The sequence below is a fragment of the Xyrauchen texanus genome, chromosome 34, assembly GCF_025860055.1.
Source record: "Xyrauchen texanus isolate HMW12.3.18 chromosome 34, RBS_HiC_50CHRs, whole genome shotgun sequence".
Taxonomy (NCBI): domain Eukaryota; kingdom Metazoa; phylum Chordata; class Actinopteri; order Cypriniformes; family Catostomidae; genus Xyrauchen; species Xyrauchen texanus.
Genome location: NC_068309.1, coordinates 27,209,973 through 27,230,402, shown reverse-complemented (window position 1 = coordinate 27,230,402; position 20,430 = coordinate 27,209,973). Strand labels below are relative to the sequence as shown.

Genomic DNA, 20,430 nt, shown 5'->3' with positions numbered 1-20,430 from the left:
TTGATTACTTTGCACTACATCTTTTTTTTTTCATTAGAGATGTAGATTTTATTATCATCTCTTCAATACAACACAAACCAACAAGTGAATGATCTATTTACTCTTCTATAAATACTGATGTTAGAATATGATCCAACATAATATTCTGTTGTACATCCTGAGGTTGCGTGATAAGCCTACACTACTAAATTAAGGTATTATTCTACTAGTTATTTACATTGTGGCTTATTAAAAAGGAACTATCACACTTGCTGGAAATTCAATCACTTGCTTCGGCATTGCAAAATAAGGTGGACGAAGGTGAGACAGAACGAGAAGGTTATAGCTGCAGGCTGAGCTCCAAACAGGGGAAGGAGCTCTAAACTACCAGCAAAGATAAACAGATCCCCTAACCCTTTACCTAATCTTAACCTTTTGTGGAAATATCACCACCTTTTGGAGTTGGCCAACCCCCTCCTGAACTAACCCCACCCTCTTTTGGAGATGTTCGGGCTGCAACTTACTTGGAAGGAACGGAAAAACTTATAAGTGTACCCAAGCCATAATTCCATGAATCTCATAATCAGTTTTTTATTTTGATATTCAGAAAAAGTTACTGAGGCCCATTGGAGATTCAAAACTCCCATTCTTATAAAAAACTTCATGTAAAGTTTAACAATTTTCCCCAAAGACAAATTAACTCCCATTAATCAACCACCGTTGCTGTGGATATACTGTAAAACAAATGAATTTTCACAAAGTTTCAACACAATTTATTTTTATTTCAGAAAAGGCACTTATTGTGAAAACTGCTGTAAAGTTTACAATTCAAATATATGCTATTAACAATAATTATGGGGCATTAAAAAAAACCATTAAGATTAATCAAATGTGAATTAACACACAGTATTAAACTGTATTAAAAAGTTCATATAGACTGAATGATCCAAAAAGGGATATCATATAAAACATCTGAACATGAACATATCAATTAAATACATTTTCGTGAACCAGCACAAATAGAAGACCAGAAAAGCTACTGGGAAAAAAAGAAAGCTCTTAAGGCTGCTTTCTGATGAACTTATTCTGCTTCCACCACTTCGGGGCAGCAAAAGCGCTACATGGAGCCGACTCACATTAACAAACTCCTCTGCTTGCACTATGTTGTTGAGAGTGACATTTTAAATAACGAAATATGGGATACAAAATTCCAGAGGCCATAAAATCTTACTGATCTCCTCGGACAGTAACCAAGAGTTCTTGAGAAGACACAGTGAAAAGCAGAGGACTGAGACAAAACTGAACATTTGCTCCAGAGGGCATTGATGAGGGGAGAAGTGAAGCAACTACACTTGCATACTGTGCATACAGTATACAGTGACTCTTTTTTGCTTTTCATGGTATTTTTTGGATCTTATTCCCCTCTCTGTCCCTTCAGTACACTCGCTATACCAAAGCGTTGGTTGGAATGTTGTTCATGGATTTTCATGTGTGACATTGGCCCATGAGGGAAAAGTGTCTAGCTTGAACATGGCCGATCCCCACGTGTTGATGCCGAGGTTGATGCACAGGATCCCAATTATGTTGAGCATAAATCCTGCCTTTGCCTTCAGAGAGAACATAAAAATGCATGTTAACGTCAACTTCTAGATCATTGGATCTCAAAAGGTTTAGCTTCAGGACCCAGACTGCACATTGTGCATCACCTGGCAACACAATGCAGTACCAAAAGGGTTTATCATACAAAAAAATATCCTTACAATTAAACACTGAAATTATTAATATTATTTGACTTCAGGAGAAGAAAAAGTCATACACATCTGGGATGTCATGTGGGTGAGTAATTGTTACATTTTTGGGTGAACTATCACTTTAAGTTTAATCTTTATCGAGTTCTAATCAGTAAAACCTACCTGTACCTCCCTACACTAATCCTAAATCTAACCGATAGTGTCAAAAAAAGTTACTGTGAAATTAAAAACAATTTCTGAAGTGACCACATAATTTTGTGGCACTTTTATGATCATTTCGGTTCACATGTCGTCTCGCACATGTCTGGTTCTTTGCAGCGCAACTAATCAGTTATTGAGCAATTTGATTGCCTTTGCACAAGCTTAAAATGGTTGGTTATGTAATCCAGTTGTTTAAATGTGTGGCCTTATAAGTATGCACTATAGTAAAAGTGTTTTGATGTGATAAGATAGCATTGTGTGTGGAACAGAGTGATAAGTAAGTATAGATTAACTGTTAATCTGCATAAATTCTCATTTATCTAGTTTTTTGTGTAAAAGAGAATACAAGTCATTGTTGTTTTAGTGCCTCTAGTGTTCATTTCACTAGAAAACTGCTGCAGTATGTATGAATGAGCCACATATCAATCATTTTGCAAAAATGTAGGCATAGCAATATTTTTCTATGAGACTAGCACAACCATGTTTATCCTCGTGGCAAGTGAAGCCGTATTTATTATAGTCTGGGTTGTATTTTCTTTTAACTTTTTAACTGTCCATGTTGGCCTTTACCAAATTTGGGTAGTTTATACCAAGCGACAGATGTGTTTTCAGCTAAATTCAACATAATCTGATTAGACGCACGGCCTATGATGTCAACAACATCAAAAGATAAGAGATTTCTCTTCCCTTTTAAAAGTATCCCAACCATGCAACTAATTGCATATTATTATTTGCATCCAGCATTGTTTTCCCCAGCTGTCCAAAAAAGCTCTGCAAACTACCAATTCTAGTTTGTCAAATCATCATGTAGGACAATAATGCCAGGAAATTTAACAGGAAGAGCTCATTTAAAATGTGTTAAACCATACCATGTCCAGGACTTTGAGGTTGCCATAAGAGAAGGCAATGGCGTTGGGTGGAGTGGCTACAGGAAGCATGAACGCCAGTGATGCGCTGATTGTGCAGGGCAGCATGACATAGAGAGGATGGAGCTCGATCGTTGTGGCCTGAAGATGAAGACAACACATTCTTAGAGCTTCATGTTGTGACATGTTGTGCAATATAGTTGAGGCATTCTTTATCGTTTTTTGTCTCTGGTTGTATTTGAACTATTCAACAGCAAATAGCATAGGCTAAATCAAGCAACACTAGTTATGTTGGTTGTTTAGTTGATGTGTACTGACCATAGAGGCAAGAATGGGCAGGAATAAAGTGGTGGTGGCTGTGTTGCTGGAGCATTCAGTGAACGTTCCCACCAGCAGACAGAGGATCAGGGAGATGGCGAAGGGTGGGATATTCTTCAAAGGGGCCAGACTTTCACCCAACCAAAGGGACAATCCAGATACCTTTACACAAAGATTAAGAAGGACTGATTAATATCATAATCCCAGAGTCAAAGTTAGTTAGTGGTGCTTGCTAATTATTTGCTAAATGATACTTCAGATCCTGTGGTTTGTTAAAGAGGTACACTTTTATTTATTTTTTATAAATTGATCACACAATTTCATCAGGCAGACAATAAAAATGTGCAACAAAAGACCATAGACTTACACTGACCCAAGCTATATCAGAATATTATAGAGACTTGGGCCAGTAAGCAACACCTTAGCAACGAACCAGTAACAACCCATTGTAACCCCTGTTAATTGGTTAAATTGTTACCTTACAATGCACAGTGAAAATTAAAATTTTACTTAAAACAGTACGAGTAATTTTATGGTAAATGATTGTAAAAAATGTATAAATAATATATATATATATATATATATTAAGGCTGTCAATCGATTACAAATTTTAATCGAATTAATTACATGGTGTCCCGATTAATTAATCGTGATTAATCGCACATACAAATATTTGCGATTATAATACGTTTGAAGAAAATTTCTTTGATTTTATTCGTGATTAAATATTTATGGGTAACTTCCAAATTTTGGAAGTCCAGCCACACCCTGCATCAGACATGCTTGTGTAGCATATCGGGTGCGTTGCATCATAAACATAAGCATGTTTAGGTCACTGTTTCAAGTTAAATATAATTTAATACTCAATCTTTAAACACATCTTGAGATCCCTTAGTTCGCATTTGCACACTGTTTTGAATGCAAGAACGTAACGCATGTTTGTGTTGTTCTACCTACTGAAGTGTTTTCTTCACTCTATAAACGGCACGTTGCTTATATAGCTGAAATTTCACTTACTGCCCTCTGGAGTAAACAGGTGGTACTACAAGCTTGCATTTCTCAGGAATCTTCCTTTTTATGGTCATAGGGCATTGCGATTAATTGCGTAAATTTTTTTAACGCATTATTTTTTGTAAAATTAATCGCACTGAATTAACGTGTTAAATCGACAGCCCTAATATATATATATATATATATATATATATATATATATATATTTGTTTTTAGAAGTAAAAGGTATTATTTAACTTATAGTTAATGGTGAATTTTTTTATTATAACAAGACAAAACAAGTACTTTTATAGTAAACAATGTAATTTATGTTGTAAAATTATAGTTTTTTTACTTCCTAAAATGTAAATAATATTTTTCCAAATTCCTATGTATAAAATTAGCATATATACATTTCCATCAGGTTCACACTCGACTCGACTGCACATCCTAGCACAGTAACTGATTGTTTGCAGCAGTGCACATTTATTCATTATTACTATGGTGACTAACAGCCCATTTAAAGGTGCAAAGGAGATTTTTGTTGTTCCAGTGGGTTGGTATAATATTAATATGATATTATTCAATGATATACTGTATATGGTAGTTTAAAGTAAAATATATAGGCATTAAAATGACACCGTAATGGCTGAAATATTTCACAGTTTTTTAACAGGGAGTTTCTTTTTTATGTTAATTTAACAGGATTTGTAAGAGGGCGTAGCAATGAGAAGTACAGCTCAGAACATCCTAGCAGCTACATAACAGCATGTTTAACCCTTTAAACTCTCGTGAATTCTTGGGCAGCCACCTGCAATTTTTCAAACTCAAATTTAAAAGCTCACCATTCATACATACTATGGACAAAAAATTGCAATAAAGTGTCAAATTTTTCCAAAAAAAAAACAAATAAAAAAAAAAGACAAAAAAATTTCAGAAATAATATAGTACAATATATGTTTACAATCTTAAGATAAACAGAATGTTTAATATATACATACAGTATATACATATATATATATATATATATATATATATATATATATATATATATAAAATAACAGATCTAAAATGGTGCCTCTCCGGGAACCAGCACCTTATCGTGGTGGAGAGGTTTGTGTGCCCTTATGATCCTGAGGGTTGTGTTGTCTGGAGCCATGTGCTCCTGGTAGGGTCTCCCAAGGCAAAGTGGTCTCAGGTGAGGGGCCAGACTAAGAATGGTTCAAAAATGACTCATGGAAAAAACGGCAAGAGGAGGAGTTACCCTGCCCGGAGGAAGCCCGGGGCCCCTGTCTGGAGCCAGGCCCAGATGGAGGGCTCGTCGGCGGCGCCTGGTGGCCGGGTTTGTCACGGAGCCCGGCCGGGCACAGCCCGAAGAAGCAACGTGGAACCCCCTCTACATCCCTTGGGCCCACCACCCATTGGAGGAACCGCAGGAGTCGGGTGCGCTGCCATATGGGCGGCAGTGAAGGCCGTGGGCCTCGACGGACCAGACCCGGGCAGCAAAGGCTTGCTCTGGGGACGTGGAATGTCACCTCACTGGGGGAAGGAGCCGGAACTAGTGAGGGAGGTGGAGCGTTACCAGTTGGATCTGGTGGGGCTTACATCGACGCACAGTTTTGGCTCTGGATCCGTACTCCTGGATAGGGGATGGACTCTATTCTTCTCTGGAGTTTCCCAGGGTGTGAGGCGACGGGCGGTGTGGGGATACTCACGAGTCCCCGGCTGAGCGCCACTACGTTGGAGTTTACCCGGTGGATGAGAGGGTCACCTCCCTACGCCTACGGGTTGTGGGGAAAACTCTGACTGTTGTCTGTGCATATGCACCGAACAGCAGTTCAGAGTATTCGGCCTTCTTGGAGACCCTGAATGGAGTCCTGAATAGGGCCCCAGTAGGGGACTCCATAGTGATGCTGGGTGACTTCAACGCACACGTGGGAAATGACAGGGACACCTGGAAAGGCGTGATTGGGAGGAACGGCCTCCCTGATCTGAACTCAAGTGGATGTTTGTTATTAGATTTCTGTGCTAGTCATGGATTATCTATAACAAACACCATGTTCGAACATAAGGATGCTCATAAGTGTGCGTGGTACCAGAGCACCCTAGGCCGAAGGTCGATGATCGATTTTGTAATCGTGTCGTCGGATCTGAGGCCATATGTTTTGGACACTCGGGTAAAGAGAGGGGCAGAGCTGTCAACCGATCACCATCTGGTGGTGAGTTGGGTCAGGGGTGGGGAAAGACTCTGGACAGACCTGGGAAGCCCAAGCGAGTAGTGCGGGTGAACTGGGAACGTTTGGAGGAGGTCCCTGTCCGTGAGATCTTCAACTCACACCTCCGGCGGAGCTTTTCAGGCATCCCTGCGGAGGTTGGGGACATTGAACCGAGTGGGCAATGTTCAAAGCTTCCATTGCCGGCCGCGGTAGAGAGCTGCGGCCTCAAGGTTTTAGGTGCCGCAAGGGGTGGTAACCCTCGAACACCGTGGTGGACACTGGTGGTCAGGGAAGCCGTCCGACTGAAGAAAGAGGCCTTCCGGGATTTGTTGTCCCGGAGGTCTCCGGAGGCAGTTGCAAGGTACCGAAGGGCCCGAAGTGCTGCGGCCTCGGCCGTGAGGGAGGCAAAGCAGTGGGTGTGGGAAAAGTTCGGAGAAGCCATGGAGAAGGACTTTCGGTCCGCACCAAAGTGCTTCTGGAAAACCGTCCGCCACCTTAGGAGGGGAAACGGGGAACCATTCAAGCTGTATACAGCAAAGATGGGACGCTGTTGACCTCAACCGAGGAGGTTATTGGGCGGTGGAAGGAACACTTTGAAGAACTCCTAAATCCCAACACGCCCTCTATGGTAGAGGCAGAGCCGGAGGATGATGGGGGATCAGATTCTATTTCCCTGGGGAGGTCACTGAGGTAGTCAAACAACTCCGCAGTGGCAAAGCCCCGGAATTGATGAGATCCGACCAGAAATGCTGAAAGCTCTGGATGTGGAGGGGGTGTCATGGATGACACGCCTCTTCAACATTGGCGTGGAAATCTGGGACAGTACCTAAGGAGTGGCAGAACGGGGTGGTGGTTCCCTCTTCAAAAGGGGGATCAGAGAGTGTGTGCCAACTACAGGGGTATCACACTTCTCAGCCTCCCTGGTAAAGTTTACTCCAAGGTGCTGGAGAGGAGGGTTCGGCCGATTGTCGAACCTCAGATTGAAGAGGAACAATGCGGTTTTCGGTCCTGGTCGGTGGAACGACGGACCAGATCTTTACTCTGCAAGGATCCTGGAGGGGGCCTGGGAGTATGCCCATCCGGTCTACATGTGTTTTGTGGATCTGGAGAAGGCGTATGACCGGGTCCCCCGGAGAGACTGTGGGAGGTGCTGCGGGAGTACGGGGTGGGGGGTCCCTTCTTAGGGCTGATCCAATCCCTGTACGTCCAAAGCGAGGGCTGTGTCCGGGTCCTCGGCACAAAGTCTAGTTCATTCCATGTAGGGGTTGGTCTCCGCCAAGGCTGCGCTTTGTCACCAATCCTGTTTGTGATATTCATGGACAGGATATCGAGGCGTAGTCGGGTGGGGAAGGTGTGCGGTTCGGTGGACTGGGGATCTCATCGCTGCTTTTTGCAGATGATGTTGTCTTCATGTCATCATCGGTCCGTGACCTTCAGCTCTCACTGGATCAGCTTGGCAGTCGAGTGTGAAGCAGCTGGGATGAGGATTAGCACCTCTAAATCTGAGGCCATGGTTCTCAGCAGGAAACCGATGGAGTGCGTACTCCAGGTAGGGAATGAGGTTTTGCCCCAAGTGAAGGAGTTCAAGTACCTCGGGGTCTTGTTCACGAGTGAGGGACAATGGAGCGGGAGGTTGGCCGGAGAATCGGGGCAGCAGGGGCGGTATTGCACTCGCTCTATCGCACCGTTGTCACGAAAAGAGAGCTGAGCCGAAGGCAAAGCTCTTGATCTACCGGTCAATTTTCGTTCCTACCCTCACCTATGGTCATGAAGGTTGGGTCATGACCGAAAGAACTAGGTCGCGAGTACAAGCGGCCGAAATGGGCTTCCTCAGAAGGGTGGCGGGCTTCTCCCTTAGAGATAGGGTGAGGAGCTCAGTCATCCGTGAGGAGCTCGGAGTAGAGCCGCTGCTCCTTTGCGTTGAAAGGAGTCAGTTGAGGTGGTTTGGGCATCTGGTAAGGATGCCCCTGGCCGCCTCCCTAGGGAGGTGTTTCAGGCACGTCCAGCTGGGAGGAGGCCTCGGGAAGACCCAGGACTAGGTGGAGAGATTACATCTCCACACTGGCCTGGGAACGCCTCGGGGTCGCCCAGTCAGAGCTGGTTAATGTGGCTCGGGATAGGGAAGTTTGGGGCCCCCTGCTGGAGCAGCTGCCCCCGCGACCCGACTTCGGATAAGCGGTTGAAGATGGATGGATGGATGAGATCTAAAATGTAGGTGGTGCTCTAATGTATTTATCACAGGTGTGCTCGTCCATAGACATTGTCTAATTTTCAGTTCTTGCACCACCCCTATTGTTTCATCAAATATCTCAGCTTCTAATTAATTGTAATTAATCTGATTTTAATGTGTTATCGAGTCATCCTACCTCACTGCCGCTTGCCAAGGCAAATCCTCCCCCCAGCAGCAGGACAATGTTCCAGGGCATATTTTCATGCACCACCTTCCAGTTCAGAAGAGTTGGAGGAGCCTTTAGCTTATTGTTGTGCACCTTCTTCTCCTTTTTGTCTTCTTTATTCTGATTTTCTCCTATTTTGTAAAACAGAAGACCCAGCACATTTGGTTTAAAACCTGCTTTTTAACTGATTGCACAATGATCTTTCCAAAAAAATAAAAAATATATATGTAGACTGCTCTTACCTTCTTGCTCTACTCCAGCTTCATCATTATCATAATTTTCCTCTTTGAATGAAGAGCAACAATCTAGCCGAGATGGAATAACGAAGAACAGCGATGACATTAAAATGGCCACTGTGCCATCAGTGACGAACCTTTGAACAGACAAGTAAGAGGAAATGATTCACATGCAAAGCTTGTTGAGTGACTCATGATTTTGAGTAGTGATTTTTAATTTTTTGTGATTTTAAAAATTGATAAAGGGATATTTGAAGCAGACTCACTGTCCTTTTTTGTTGAAAAGCTCGCTGCCCCAGCCTGGCATGAAACCTGGTTCTCGTGTGAACCACAGTATCACCAGCATGACAAAGATGGCCAACACTGCACCCTCGGCAAAAGAAATCCGACCCAACTTCTTATATTCATTCTTCATCACTCTGTAAGCATCTTTGTCTCCCTCATTATTCGTACCGCAGCCAAAAGATCTTTTAAAGCTGTTCAAAATAATAGTTAGAAGATGAAGAATGTGTTAAAATAATTTCAGTTTCCACCTTTAACTTTACATTAACAACCATATAATCCAAATATTTCAAAGGAATATTCCGGGTTCAATACAAGAAAAGTTTCATCGACAGAATTTGTGTACTGTGAGGCACTTACAATGGCCAATTTTTGGAGGGTTTAAATGAAGAAATGTGAAGATTATAATTCTATAAAAGCACTTACATTAATTCTTCTGTTAAAACTTGTGTATTATTTGACCTGTAAAGTTGTTTAAATCATATTCTTACTGTAATTCTAGGCTTTGTTGACATTATGTTGTCATGGCACAGAAGTTGTAAAACTGCCTATAACTTTACACAGAAAAGTTTAGTAAGCCATTTTATCACAATAAAATCATGTTAACACGCATATTGTTTGTCTTGTTGTTATACCTTTAAATAAGTGACTATTTTAACATTTCTGGATTGGCCCCATTCACTTCCATTGTAAGTGCCTCACTGTAACCCAAATTGTAGCTTATTTTTTCTTGTAAGAAAATGAGGGGCAAGTCAAAATATGTTTGTGGTAATCAATACTATGCCACAAATGCTGTCGATTGAGCTTAACTTGTATTGGACCCGGAATATTCTTTTAATGTAACTTCAATTATCTTCCCTTAACATTTCAGGATTAGCCCTTTCATTGATGTATATGGCTTCATGACTGGCATCACAATCCAGATTCAAATTATAGCTGTCTAAACTAACTATTTAATAACTCTTGCTGCCTTTAGACACACTGTATTTTTTGTAAAGAGGGGAAGCTACTTACTTAAAACCCAAATAAATGCACTGCAGCCAAAGCCAGGAGAACACCAACATCAGCACCATGTTCGGGAAGGCAAAACCAAACCAGCTTGCAAAGTTGATCACATCACCGTTATCTGGAAAAATACTGTAAAAAAGAAAGTGCAACATGAGACAAGACCAGATCAGTATATCATTTGGCTCCAGTTCTGTATATGCATATCTTTATGCTGTAGGCCTGTGCATCATTTACATTCACCTTTTGCCTTAACCTAAAATAAACTGAAATTTTAATTTGTATTGTGTTGTGTTGCAAACTATGTCCATACAATTCCACATTTCAGATGTATGTTTTTTTTATAAATAATTATTAATCTAATAATATAATCAAATGCATTACTCCTATGAAGAGTAGGCAATAGAATACAATTTTAAAATAATAATATTTTTTTCAATATACCAAAGCTTTAAATTCAATTTACAATTTAACCACATATATTTTAATATCAGTTTTTATTTTTGCTCAAAATTAATTGATTGTTTATTGATTGTTGATTATGTATATATAATAATATACTGTATATTATATATCTAATTTAATAATAATACTTTATAAAATTGTAGCAATATCATTTTACATATAATATTATATATAATATTTATATTATTTATTATATATAATAATACATATTTTATTAAATATTAATATTAAATATATTCATATATTTGTATATATTTTTTACAATATGAAAATTCAAATTCAATGTCTGTGATCCGTCTTGTCTGTGACATTACCCAATAGATCATGGACATTATGACATTTTTTTACATGTTGCTGTTATTTTCGAAGGTGTGGTGGGAGACATAATAGGATATATGACAAACTTACTTGTCCATCTGGCCCTGGAGAATGAGATTTGGTGTGGTCCCCGTTAGGGTGGCAGTTCCTCCAATGCTGGCGGAGTAACACACAGAAAGATTCATTCCTTTAGAAAGACGAAGATACTTCTCCACACGCTCCTTCCTTCTGTGTTCAGACGGTGTATTGATTCCTGCCTCTGGATCTGAATTGACTGTGAAGACAAAAAGGATGTTTATTGAACAGCATGTATTGAACAACATGCATTTTTATAAGCAGTTCAATGTGTTTTATTTTAAAATTGATTTATTTAAATTATTATTAATATTATAAAAAATATATAATATTTATAATAAACCTAATAATAATATTTTCTAATAATAATGTGATGAAATAATTCTTCCACAAAGTAATATTGATAATCATCTTGATTGTAGGTTATTTGCGGTTGCAAGGCAACATTTGCACTTGGCGCATTATAATGGAATGTTATACAACAGCTTAAAATGTGGTTTGTCTAATCAGACTTCAAGGTTGGAACTATCTGTTTAGGATGTTTAGATATTATTTAATGGAAAAAGACACAAATTAAGATAAAAAAAAAATAACTTTTTTCCATTGTAACCAACAATGTTTAGATGTTAGACATACTATTGGGTTTGTCTCCAGTGATATCATCGTACAAAGGAGGTTTGGTGCCGGAGACCTCGGCCAACTCAAAAGATTGGTTGTCCTGCCCTTCCCTCAGCTCCTTTTCATCAGACTCTGCCTCTGTAGCACTGAGCTGCTCGAGAACAGCCTGAGAAATGGGCAGCATCATGGCTGTGCTGGCGGTATTGCTGATCCACATGGAGAGGAAGGCTGTTACAATCATGAATCCCAGCATCAGCCTGCAGAAAATGACAAAAAAGGACATAATTTAAAGGGATGATTCACCCAATAATGAACATCTCCTTTTGTATTCCACTGAAGAAAGAAATTGCCATAACTGTCATTTCCTGGGTCAACTATACCTTTAAATATTGTGTCAGTGAGATAGTTAAAGAGATAATGGAAAGAAATAAGGTACTTTGATTGTGTGTGATTGTGGTCTTACAAAGCAGGTCGAACTCCCACTATTAGGAGAACTCGAAGGGCGATGCGCTTATGGAGATTCCAGAATTCAACTGCTATAGCCACCAGCAACCCCCCAATGAACAGCATATTTGTGTCCTTTAAATACTGCACACATACCTGAGAAACAAATAAACACATTCAATCCCATGTGTAATTGTGGTCAACATGAGCGGTGGGCTACCAGGGTTTAAGCCTCAAATGTTTTCAGTAAAGCCCCAAATGTTTTTACGTGATGTCAAAATTACTAGTGCTTCGGTACAAAATTATAATAAATAAGAATATATTTTATTATTAAGTTGTATATTGTAGTATTTATATTAATGATACAGTTCTTATTACAGTATCATACATAATACAAAATTCAGACTCAATTTAGTACCTACACACTGCAAGAGCAGTGCTCACGACATCCAATTGCGGCTGTGTGCACGGTCAAATTGTCAGTGAGATATGTCAATAAGTTTCATTCTGTGCCATTTAAGTCATCATTGAGTCTGTATCATGTACTTGGCGCCATCTCCTGGTGACCACATGTAATTGTAGTGATTAATCAGATGACTCTGCCTATATATCTAGGACTATCATCACTGGTTGAAGTAATCTGAACCCAATCTGTTTAGCGGTCCATGATGCTACAGCATTTCCGATGACGTAATCTGATCCTGGAAACCTAGCGCGTTTGTAGCCAGACGGCATGATGCCATATAGCCAGATACTGTGTGCACGCAACACATTCTCACACCCAACCGCTCGGGCAGTTGCGTCGCTTATTGACGCGCTGGGTACACCTTTGGCGTCATTTTTCAACTTGCAGGGTAGTCACACCCCAACTCGTCACATATTGACGCTTGGGCCAGGACCCCTTGGCGTCACTTATTATTGACGCGCTGGGTATACCTTTCGCGTCATTTTACTACGGGTCCTTGCTGAGAGGGCACTTTGATATCAGATTGTGAGGGTTTTTAAACATAAAAAAAAACAGTCGGAGGGCCATTGTAGCCTATTCCTTTTTATTTTTATATTGCAGTCTCGACTCGCGGCGAGCTTACCCAAGACGTGAAATTTCAACGCTACAGGCTCCGGTTCAGAGATATATAGAAGTCTATCGGACTACCCTGCGCGTTGAAAAATGACGCCAAAGGTGTACCCAGCGCGTCAATAAGTGACGCAACTGCCCAAGCGTCCATATGTGACGAGTTGGGTGTGAGAATGTGTTGGTGCACATTGTCGTTTGTGTGGCTTATCTAAAGATTTATGCATTTGATTACTTTGTTTGTGGACTCATTGTAAAGATAATCAACTCCTCCAAGTAATGGTATGTGATATTTTATGTTCTGTTTATTTTTCGTGAATTTATAACCAAATACGCGGTATAAGAGCGCACCTGTTCACAGAAAATATGTCAAAGACATATATTTAGCTATGACTATTTAGCTATATTTGTATCAGCATATGACAAATGGCTATTTGATGAGTTTGTTGTTTTTACCAATTACAATAGCATGTACATTTCAAAATGATCAAATTATTAATAATCATCGGAACACTTCTGATTTGTCTGCAAATTTCAATGTAGATGTTCAGTTTTGGTCATAATGCTGTTGAAAAGTAGCCTACAGTTTCTAAGCTTTAAAAATATACCTATTTTGTGTTGGTCAAGATTGTAGTTATTACTATTTTGATGTAAAAACTAAATAAAAAAAGAATTGTCCCAGGCCTCTCGGTGGGCTTAAAGCGTTAAGAAACAATGCCATAAACCTTGCAAACTTTGCTAATCTTTTTTCATAATCACCTATTTTCACCTTTTTACAGCCTGCTCCCTTTTAAAACAACTTAAATCAATAAATGATAATACTACGGAAAACTACAGAAAGCCGAAAGGGACACAATTAGTGTTAAAAGCATCAGTAATTTCGGATGTTTGAGCGTATCTGAGGCGTAGACACATGTTAGTGGGAATAATATCTAAAGATGTAAATATTCTAAATATAATTTAGAAATGACTGCCCATCGATTGTAACACACTTTTATTAATATATTAAAGTGTTTTATATTCAAATATTTTATCAAAGTATGGTCCCATATGTAAACACAGAGGTCTGAGCTAACCCCTAAATATCCATTCATCCTAGAACCGCCCTGGTGGTCACTGAATCTGACATTATTGACTTGAGTCTTATAGACATATTGCAGATGAGCAAACAAAAAATACGTCTTCCATGTAGACACACACATCAAGGCATCTGGGTAATGTACGTGTGCTATGATGGAATCGGAATAAAATAGTTACATCGCTAGCTTTCATAAACAGTATATAGCCTACTTTTGCTATAAATACTGTAAACCATAAGTATAACAAAATTCTCTAATGTTAAATAAATAGTTATGTTTATGAACAAAAAAAAATTGGCAAGTAATAAAGTTAATTATTCAAACTAGTCGTAGAAATATAGTAGCCTATTAGAATCACATTACTATACGATCCGCTGCATCCGAACATCCATACTTCCCTACTATATAGTATGCTAAAAACAGTATGCCGATGGATTAGTATGTCTGAATCCTCAGTATTCATAAACAGTAAGCGAGAAATAACCGGATTACTTACTATTTCAGGTGAGATTCTGATTTGCGGTTCGACTGGACACTTTACGATCCCATAATCCTTCAGGAGCTGAGGAGATGTCATATTCAAAACGCCGGATTTAAAAGCGGCGGAGAACCTCGAGTCGGACTGCTCTTCTCAACTGTAAGTGCTATATATAACAGGAAAATTGTATCTTGTGCTTAAATGTTGCTTGTTAATCTAAACCAGAGTAGATTATTTTAGCCTTTTTTGACGCCTTATTACACGGGTCTCTAAAATACTTGATTCTGATTGGTCAATGGTGCCATCTAGCGGTCTGATATTTAACGATAACTATCGCACATCCAGGGATTAAGACATGTCTGACCGGTCATCCTGGTATTGCGAGTCATCTTTCCTACTTCTTGTATCACTGTGCGATCTCAGCAAGAAAGCTTATAAAATAATTTTAGTTCATATCAGTGTTTACAAAATAAACCCAAACTGACCTCTGACGCAGTTGAAATTCAGCTGTTTAGTGAATTTATTTCTTCTCACATAAGTTCATAAATTCCACGGAAATCAATATTTTATGTCCATTTATTTTTTTAGTTCGTTAGTAGCCATGTAATAAGCAGGATAATGTACACTCAGCTTGTGGTTAGTGCAAATAAACACTAAAGGGGTTAACTGTACGTTATCCCTTACATATATTCAGATCATGAGTCAATACCCACGTTCCCTGATGAAGTATATCCGGAATCTGTTTATACGACTCGCATGCACACTTGAAGAACCGACTGTTTCACCGACCAGGAAGTGTGTCCTTCATGAAATACAGTACATTTTTGACAATACGCAATCTCAGATGTAGCTATTGTGTTTTATCAGCATAACAGCTTCAAACACAGCTCATCCAATCAGACTTTAAAGTCGGAACTATCAGTTTTATGAACTTCTGACTGAAATCAGACTACAGAGCATTGATAAGCATATTTTGATCTCATTTAAAGGGAAAGAAAGATATGAACAGTAGATTAAGATCTGTTTGGTGTCATAATGTGAGGTGTTCATAAAACCGTGTTTATGGTGTATATAAAGATTACACAGATAGAGAACTTCTGCTGAAGCAGGTAAATCTCAGTTGTTACTTTTAAATAGTTTTCTGTATGTCTAAAGTTCCTGTTTCATGACCATTTACCCTCTCATCTGACTCATACTATCCTATAGCCAACAAATTAGCTGTAAAACAACTGATATGTGAATAGTTTCCTTGTTAAGGAGTTGTTGGGGTGCAGATTTTTAAACCATACCTCTCCAGACGTCATGATGCCCATCATGGGGAAGAGAATAACAGGCAGTAGGGCAGTGATGGCCAGTGGCATGCACTCTGTGCACCAGTACAGTGCCATCAAGATGATAGCAAAGCCACATTTCGCTTGCTAAAGAGCAGAACAGGAATTGTCACATTACAAACAAGTGTCACTAGATCAGTCAGCTAAACTCTCTGTATACAGTACATCACCCATTCAAGTACAGTATAAAATGATTATTAGGGGAGAGAATTGGATGTGAATTAGAAATCACAGGGCATATCTCTCATCTTATGTTGTCTAAGGGGAGGAAAGGGCAGGATTAAATGTGGTTATTTATACCTATATTATTTATTTTATCTCTCTAAGGTACCAATATCTTATGTTCTCTAATCTCTTCAAGGCCTAATAAGACACATCTATCACTCTCAGAACACTGATAAAAGCAACCTTGACCATAAACGACCACAAACAACCTTTTTAATGTATGGCGGCACTATTGGGTTTTATGACAAGAGGACCAGCATTGCAATCTTTTTTAACTTTTCAAAATGTTGTTTTGTAATTAACTTTTACATTTCACTTTTGTAAGAGCTTGAAATGTAGGTCTGTGGTATCTGGCAGCAGATCCGTCAAGTCCTGTTAGTTGTGAGGTGGAGCTGACGTGGATCAAACATGTTGGATTAGCACATCCCACAGATACTCAATCAGATTGAGATCTGGGGAATTTGGAGGCCAGGGCAACACCTTGAACTCTTCATGTTCGTCAAACAATTCCCGAACAATGTGTGCAGTGTGGCAGGGCACGTGCCAAATTGACATCCACATGAAACGCCGAACCCAGGGTTTCCCAGCAGAACATTGCACAGAGCATCACACTCCCTCCAGATGACCTTCTTCCACTGCTTCTTCTTCTGACACCCGCATTACCTTTGTAGGTGCTTTCGGCTGTGGGCAGGGGTCATCATGGAAACTATGACCAGTCTGCAGCTATGCAGCCTCATACACAGCAGGGTGCAGTACACTGTGTGTTGTGACACATTCCATCATTAAAAATTTCTGTGACTTGCGCTACAGTAGACCTTCTGTCGGTTTGGACCAGACGGAATAGCCTTCGTTCCCCTTGTGCATCCATGATCCTTGGGCACCCAACATCCTGTCGCCGGTTTGTGGTTTGTCCCTCCTCAGACCACTGTCAGTAGGTACTCACCACTGCTGACCGGGAGCACCCCACAAGCTTTGCCGTTTCAGAGATGCTCTGACCCATTCGTCTGGCTGTATTTGGCCCTTGTCAAAATTACTCAGGTCTTTACTCCTGCCCGTTTCTCCTGCATTCAACATGTTGACTACGAGAACTGATTGTTCGCTTACCATCTAATCTACCCAGACCTTAACATGTGGCCTTGTTATGAGATGGTCAATGTTATTCACTTGACCTGTGGGGGGCTCATCAGTGTAGTGTCCCCAGTGTTCCACAGATCATAAATAAATATAGTTTGTATTTCAGCTATTATTGCTGCATATTCAGCTGCTCATCAGGCTTATTTTTAGTAAAAACATGTTCACCTGCACTATAGGGATATTTTATTGATCTGAAATCTGAACTACACCACCATATTCACATTCTTTCTTTGTCACTTTTTTAATCGTTGACAATGTGGGCAAAAAGAGTGTTGTGGCACACACATTTTGGTTAACTTGAAACTAAAGTGATAATCACACATAAAAGAGAGTTATTAACCTCATGTTTTTCCAAAATGACTGGCAGAATGACAGCCTCAGTCATCCCAATTATCTTTAATTGTATTGAAAATTATGTAATATCTCCTTTTGTGTTCTACGGAAGAATGAAAGTATAATGGATTTGGAACAACATGAAGTGCATAACTCATTGTTGGGTAAACTATTCCTCTAAGGTCTCTGCGGATAATTTTTCTTAAAAAACTTCAACACAAAAATAAAACACATTTTTACTCACCGGAGTTGGGATAACCAGAGGCAGGGGTAGTATCAGAAAGGGGGCGATGAAGATGATCAGATAGTTTCTATGAACCCACATCCATCTGAGAACTCCTTTCATGTCTTCTGACCCTAGGCTGCAGATGTCAGGTGTGATTTGGATGGTGTGAAAGTGCTGATTATGTGAGCTGAGCAAAAGAGGCTGAGAATGATCAATGTGTTTATAGGCTTCGGCACATTAAATATTAACTGTGAACAAGGGGAGGGTAAACAGGGAAATGAAAGGGAGGTTAAAAAAGACAGCAACAAAAATGAATTATTCTTTGGTCAAAAGGTTAACCATTTTGTAATCTTTTTTTATCTTTTTCTTGGGCCAAGTGTTGTTCCTAATGGAATTATTAAAAGCATATGTGGACTTTTCACACTGTCAATGTCATAATGGAAAGGCAACTGATAAGTGTCTTTTTTTTCCACTGGTATTGTTATCCAAAGAACGTTTCCCAATTACTGTAAATGTTATCAGATATCTAAGGTAAAGCAATGTATGAAAATAGTTCATTCTAGGTCATTAACTCCTTGAGTCTTCTGTTTTTTGGAGAAAACATATCGATGAGTTTAAAGGATATTTAATGAAAGACAAACAGCAATAATGGGAAATGGCAAAATGAGAGGTTGCGGACACCAACAAAACTATATCTCCAGGCATACATTGATATCTCTATTAATGTTTAATATATTGTTAGTTCTAAATTTGAATGGAATCCCAAGAAGTTCCTGCAGGATTTGCACCAAAACGGGTTATTATTGATGGGAAAAAAATTGATAATGTGTTAGAAATATGTGACATAAAAAGCAGGACATAGACAGATGAAAAAAAAAAAAGACAAATCCAGCTAAGGCACACCTTGTTCCAGTTCTTGTGGAAAGGTTCTTTGCATTCAAGAGTATTGTAGGGCTTGTTCAGTTTGAAGAAGTGGATAAACACTGTGTTGTCATCTTCTTTAGCACAACCCTTAATAACTACAACTAAGAGATGTGTGAATAAAGTTAATAAATGAAAATTATTGAATGAAATGGATGCGAGTTTATCAGAAAAGACAGGTACAGCGACAAAGAACCATCCATTCACTGTTGGGCCCGCGGTCGTTTTTATGGTTAAATTTGGTTGACCTTCGCGGGCTCCCTCTCTCCCTAGGGTGGCTGTCCACCCTGCCCTCCCTGTAGTTCAGCCCCTGGCCAGGTGTTGAATGATTCATTTTGTAAATGATTTAACCTGTTCATAATTATGAACCGATTATGGTTAGTCACAAACTATACCTGATTTAACAAGTGAAATGTTATTGAAGTTCTCACGACTTTCTTTCTTTCTTTTTCTTCCTTCATCTTTTTAATTTGTCGTACTTTTCATTCTTTCTTTCTCTTTCTTTCTTTTTCTTTTCTTTTCTTCTTTGTTTATTTTTATTTTTCATTCTTTCTTTTTTGTTCTTTCTTTCTTTTTCTTTCTTTTCCATTCTTTTCTTCCACTTTTCTTTTTTCTTCTTTCTTTCAGTTCTTCTTTCTTTCACTATTCATCTTTGTTTCTTTCTTTTTTATTTTTTATTTCTTTCTTTCTTTTTTCCATTCATTTTCTCTTTCTTTCGTTCTTTGTTTCTTTTCTTTCTTTCTCTATCTTTATTTATTTCTTTCCATCTTTCTTTCTCTTTCTTTTGTTCTTTCTCTTTCATTTGTTCGTTCTTTCTGTTCTTTTTTCTGTCTTTCTTTCTCTTTTCTTCTTTCTATCTTTTGTTTCTTCTTTCTTTCTCTATTTCTTCTTTCTTTTTCTTATCTTCTTTTTTGTTCATTTTTATTTTCCTTTCTTTCTTTCTTTCTTTCTTTCAGTTCTTCTTTCACTATTCATCTTCGTTTCTCTCTTTTTATTTTTGTATTTCCTTCTTTCTTTCTTTCTTTCTTTCTTTCGTTCTTTCTTTTTTCCATTCATTATTTCTCTTTCTTTCTTTTGTCTTTCGTTCTTTGTTTCTTTCTTTCTTTCTTTTTTCTTTCTTTCTTTATTTCTTTCTCTTTTCATTGTTTGTTTCTTTTTCTTTTTTCTTTCTTTACTTACTACTTTCTTTAATTATTTACTTCTCTTTCTTTTGTTCTTTCTCTTTCATTTATTCTTTCTTTCCGTTCTTTTATTATCTCATTATTTCTCTTTCTTTCTCTCTTTCTCATTCTTTTGTTTTTCATTCTTTGTTTCTTTTCTTTCTTTATATCTCTTTTCATTGTTTCCATTTCTTTTTCTTTTTTCTTTATTGATTTACTTCTTTCTTTAATTATTTCTTTCTTTCTGTCTTCCTTTCCGTTCTTTCTTTTCTTCTTTATTTCATTTCTTCTTTCTTTCATTTCTTCTTTCT

At 38.8% G+C, this 20,430-nt stretch overlaps 1 protein-coding gene across 1 annotated transcript; it reads right to left on the bottom strand.

The window, feature by feature from the left end:
* Positions 1 to 777: 777 nt before the first annotated feature.
* LOC127627290 (solute carrier family 13 member 2-like) lies at positions 778 to 18,214 on the bottom strand. Its single transcript, XM_052103627.1, has 12 exons — positions 18,057 to 18,214; positions 16,079 to 16,207; positions 12,180 to 12,316; positions 11,735 to 11,973; positions 11,114 to 11,297; positions 10,250 to 10,372; positions 9,220 to 9,429; positions 8,960 to 9,090; positions 8,688 to 8,848; positions 3,116 to 3,277; positions 2,801 to 2,938; positions 778 to 1,586 (listed from the first exon to the last, which is right to left on the bottom strand). The coding sequence occupies exons 1-12, from the start codon at positions 18,156 to 18,158 to the stop codon at positions 1,455 to 1,457; spliced, it is 1,848 nt and encodes a 615-aa protein (XP_051959587.1). The 5' UTR covers positions 18,159 to 18,214; the 3' UTR covers positions 778 to 1,454.
* Positions 18,215 to 20,430: the final 2,216 nt, after the last annotated feature.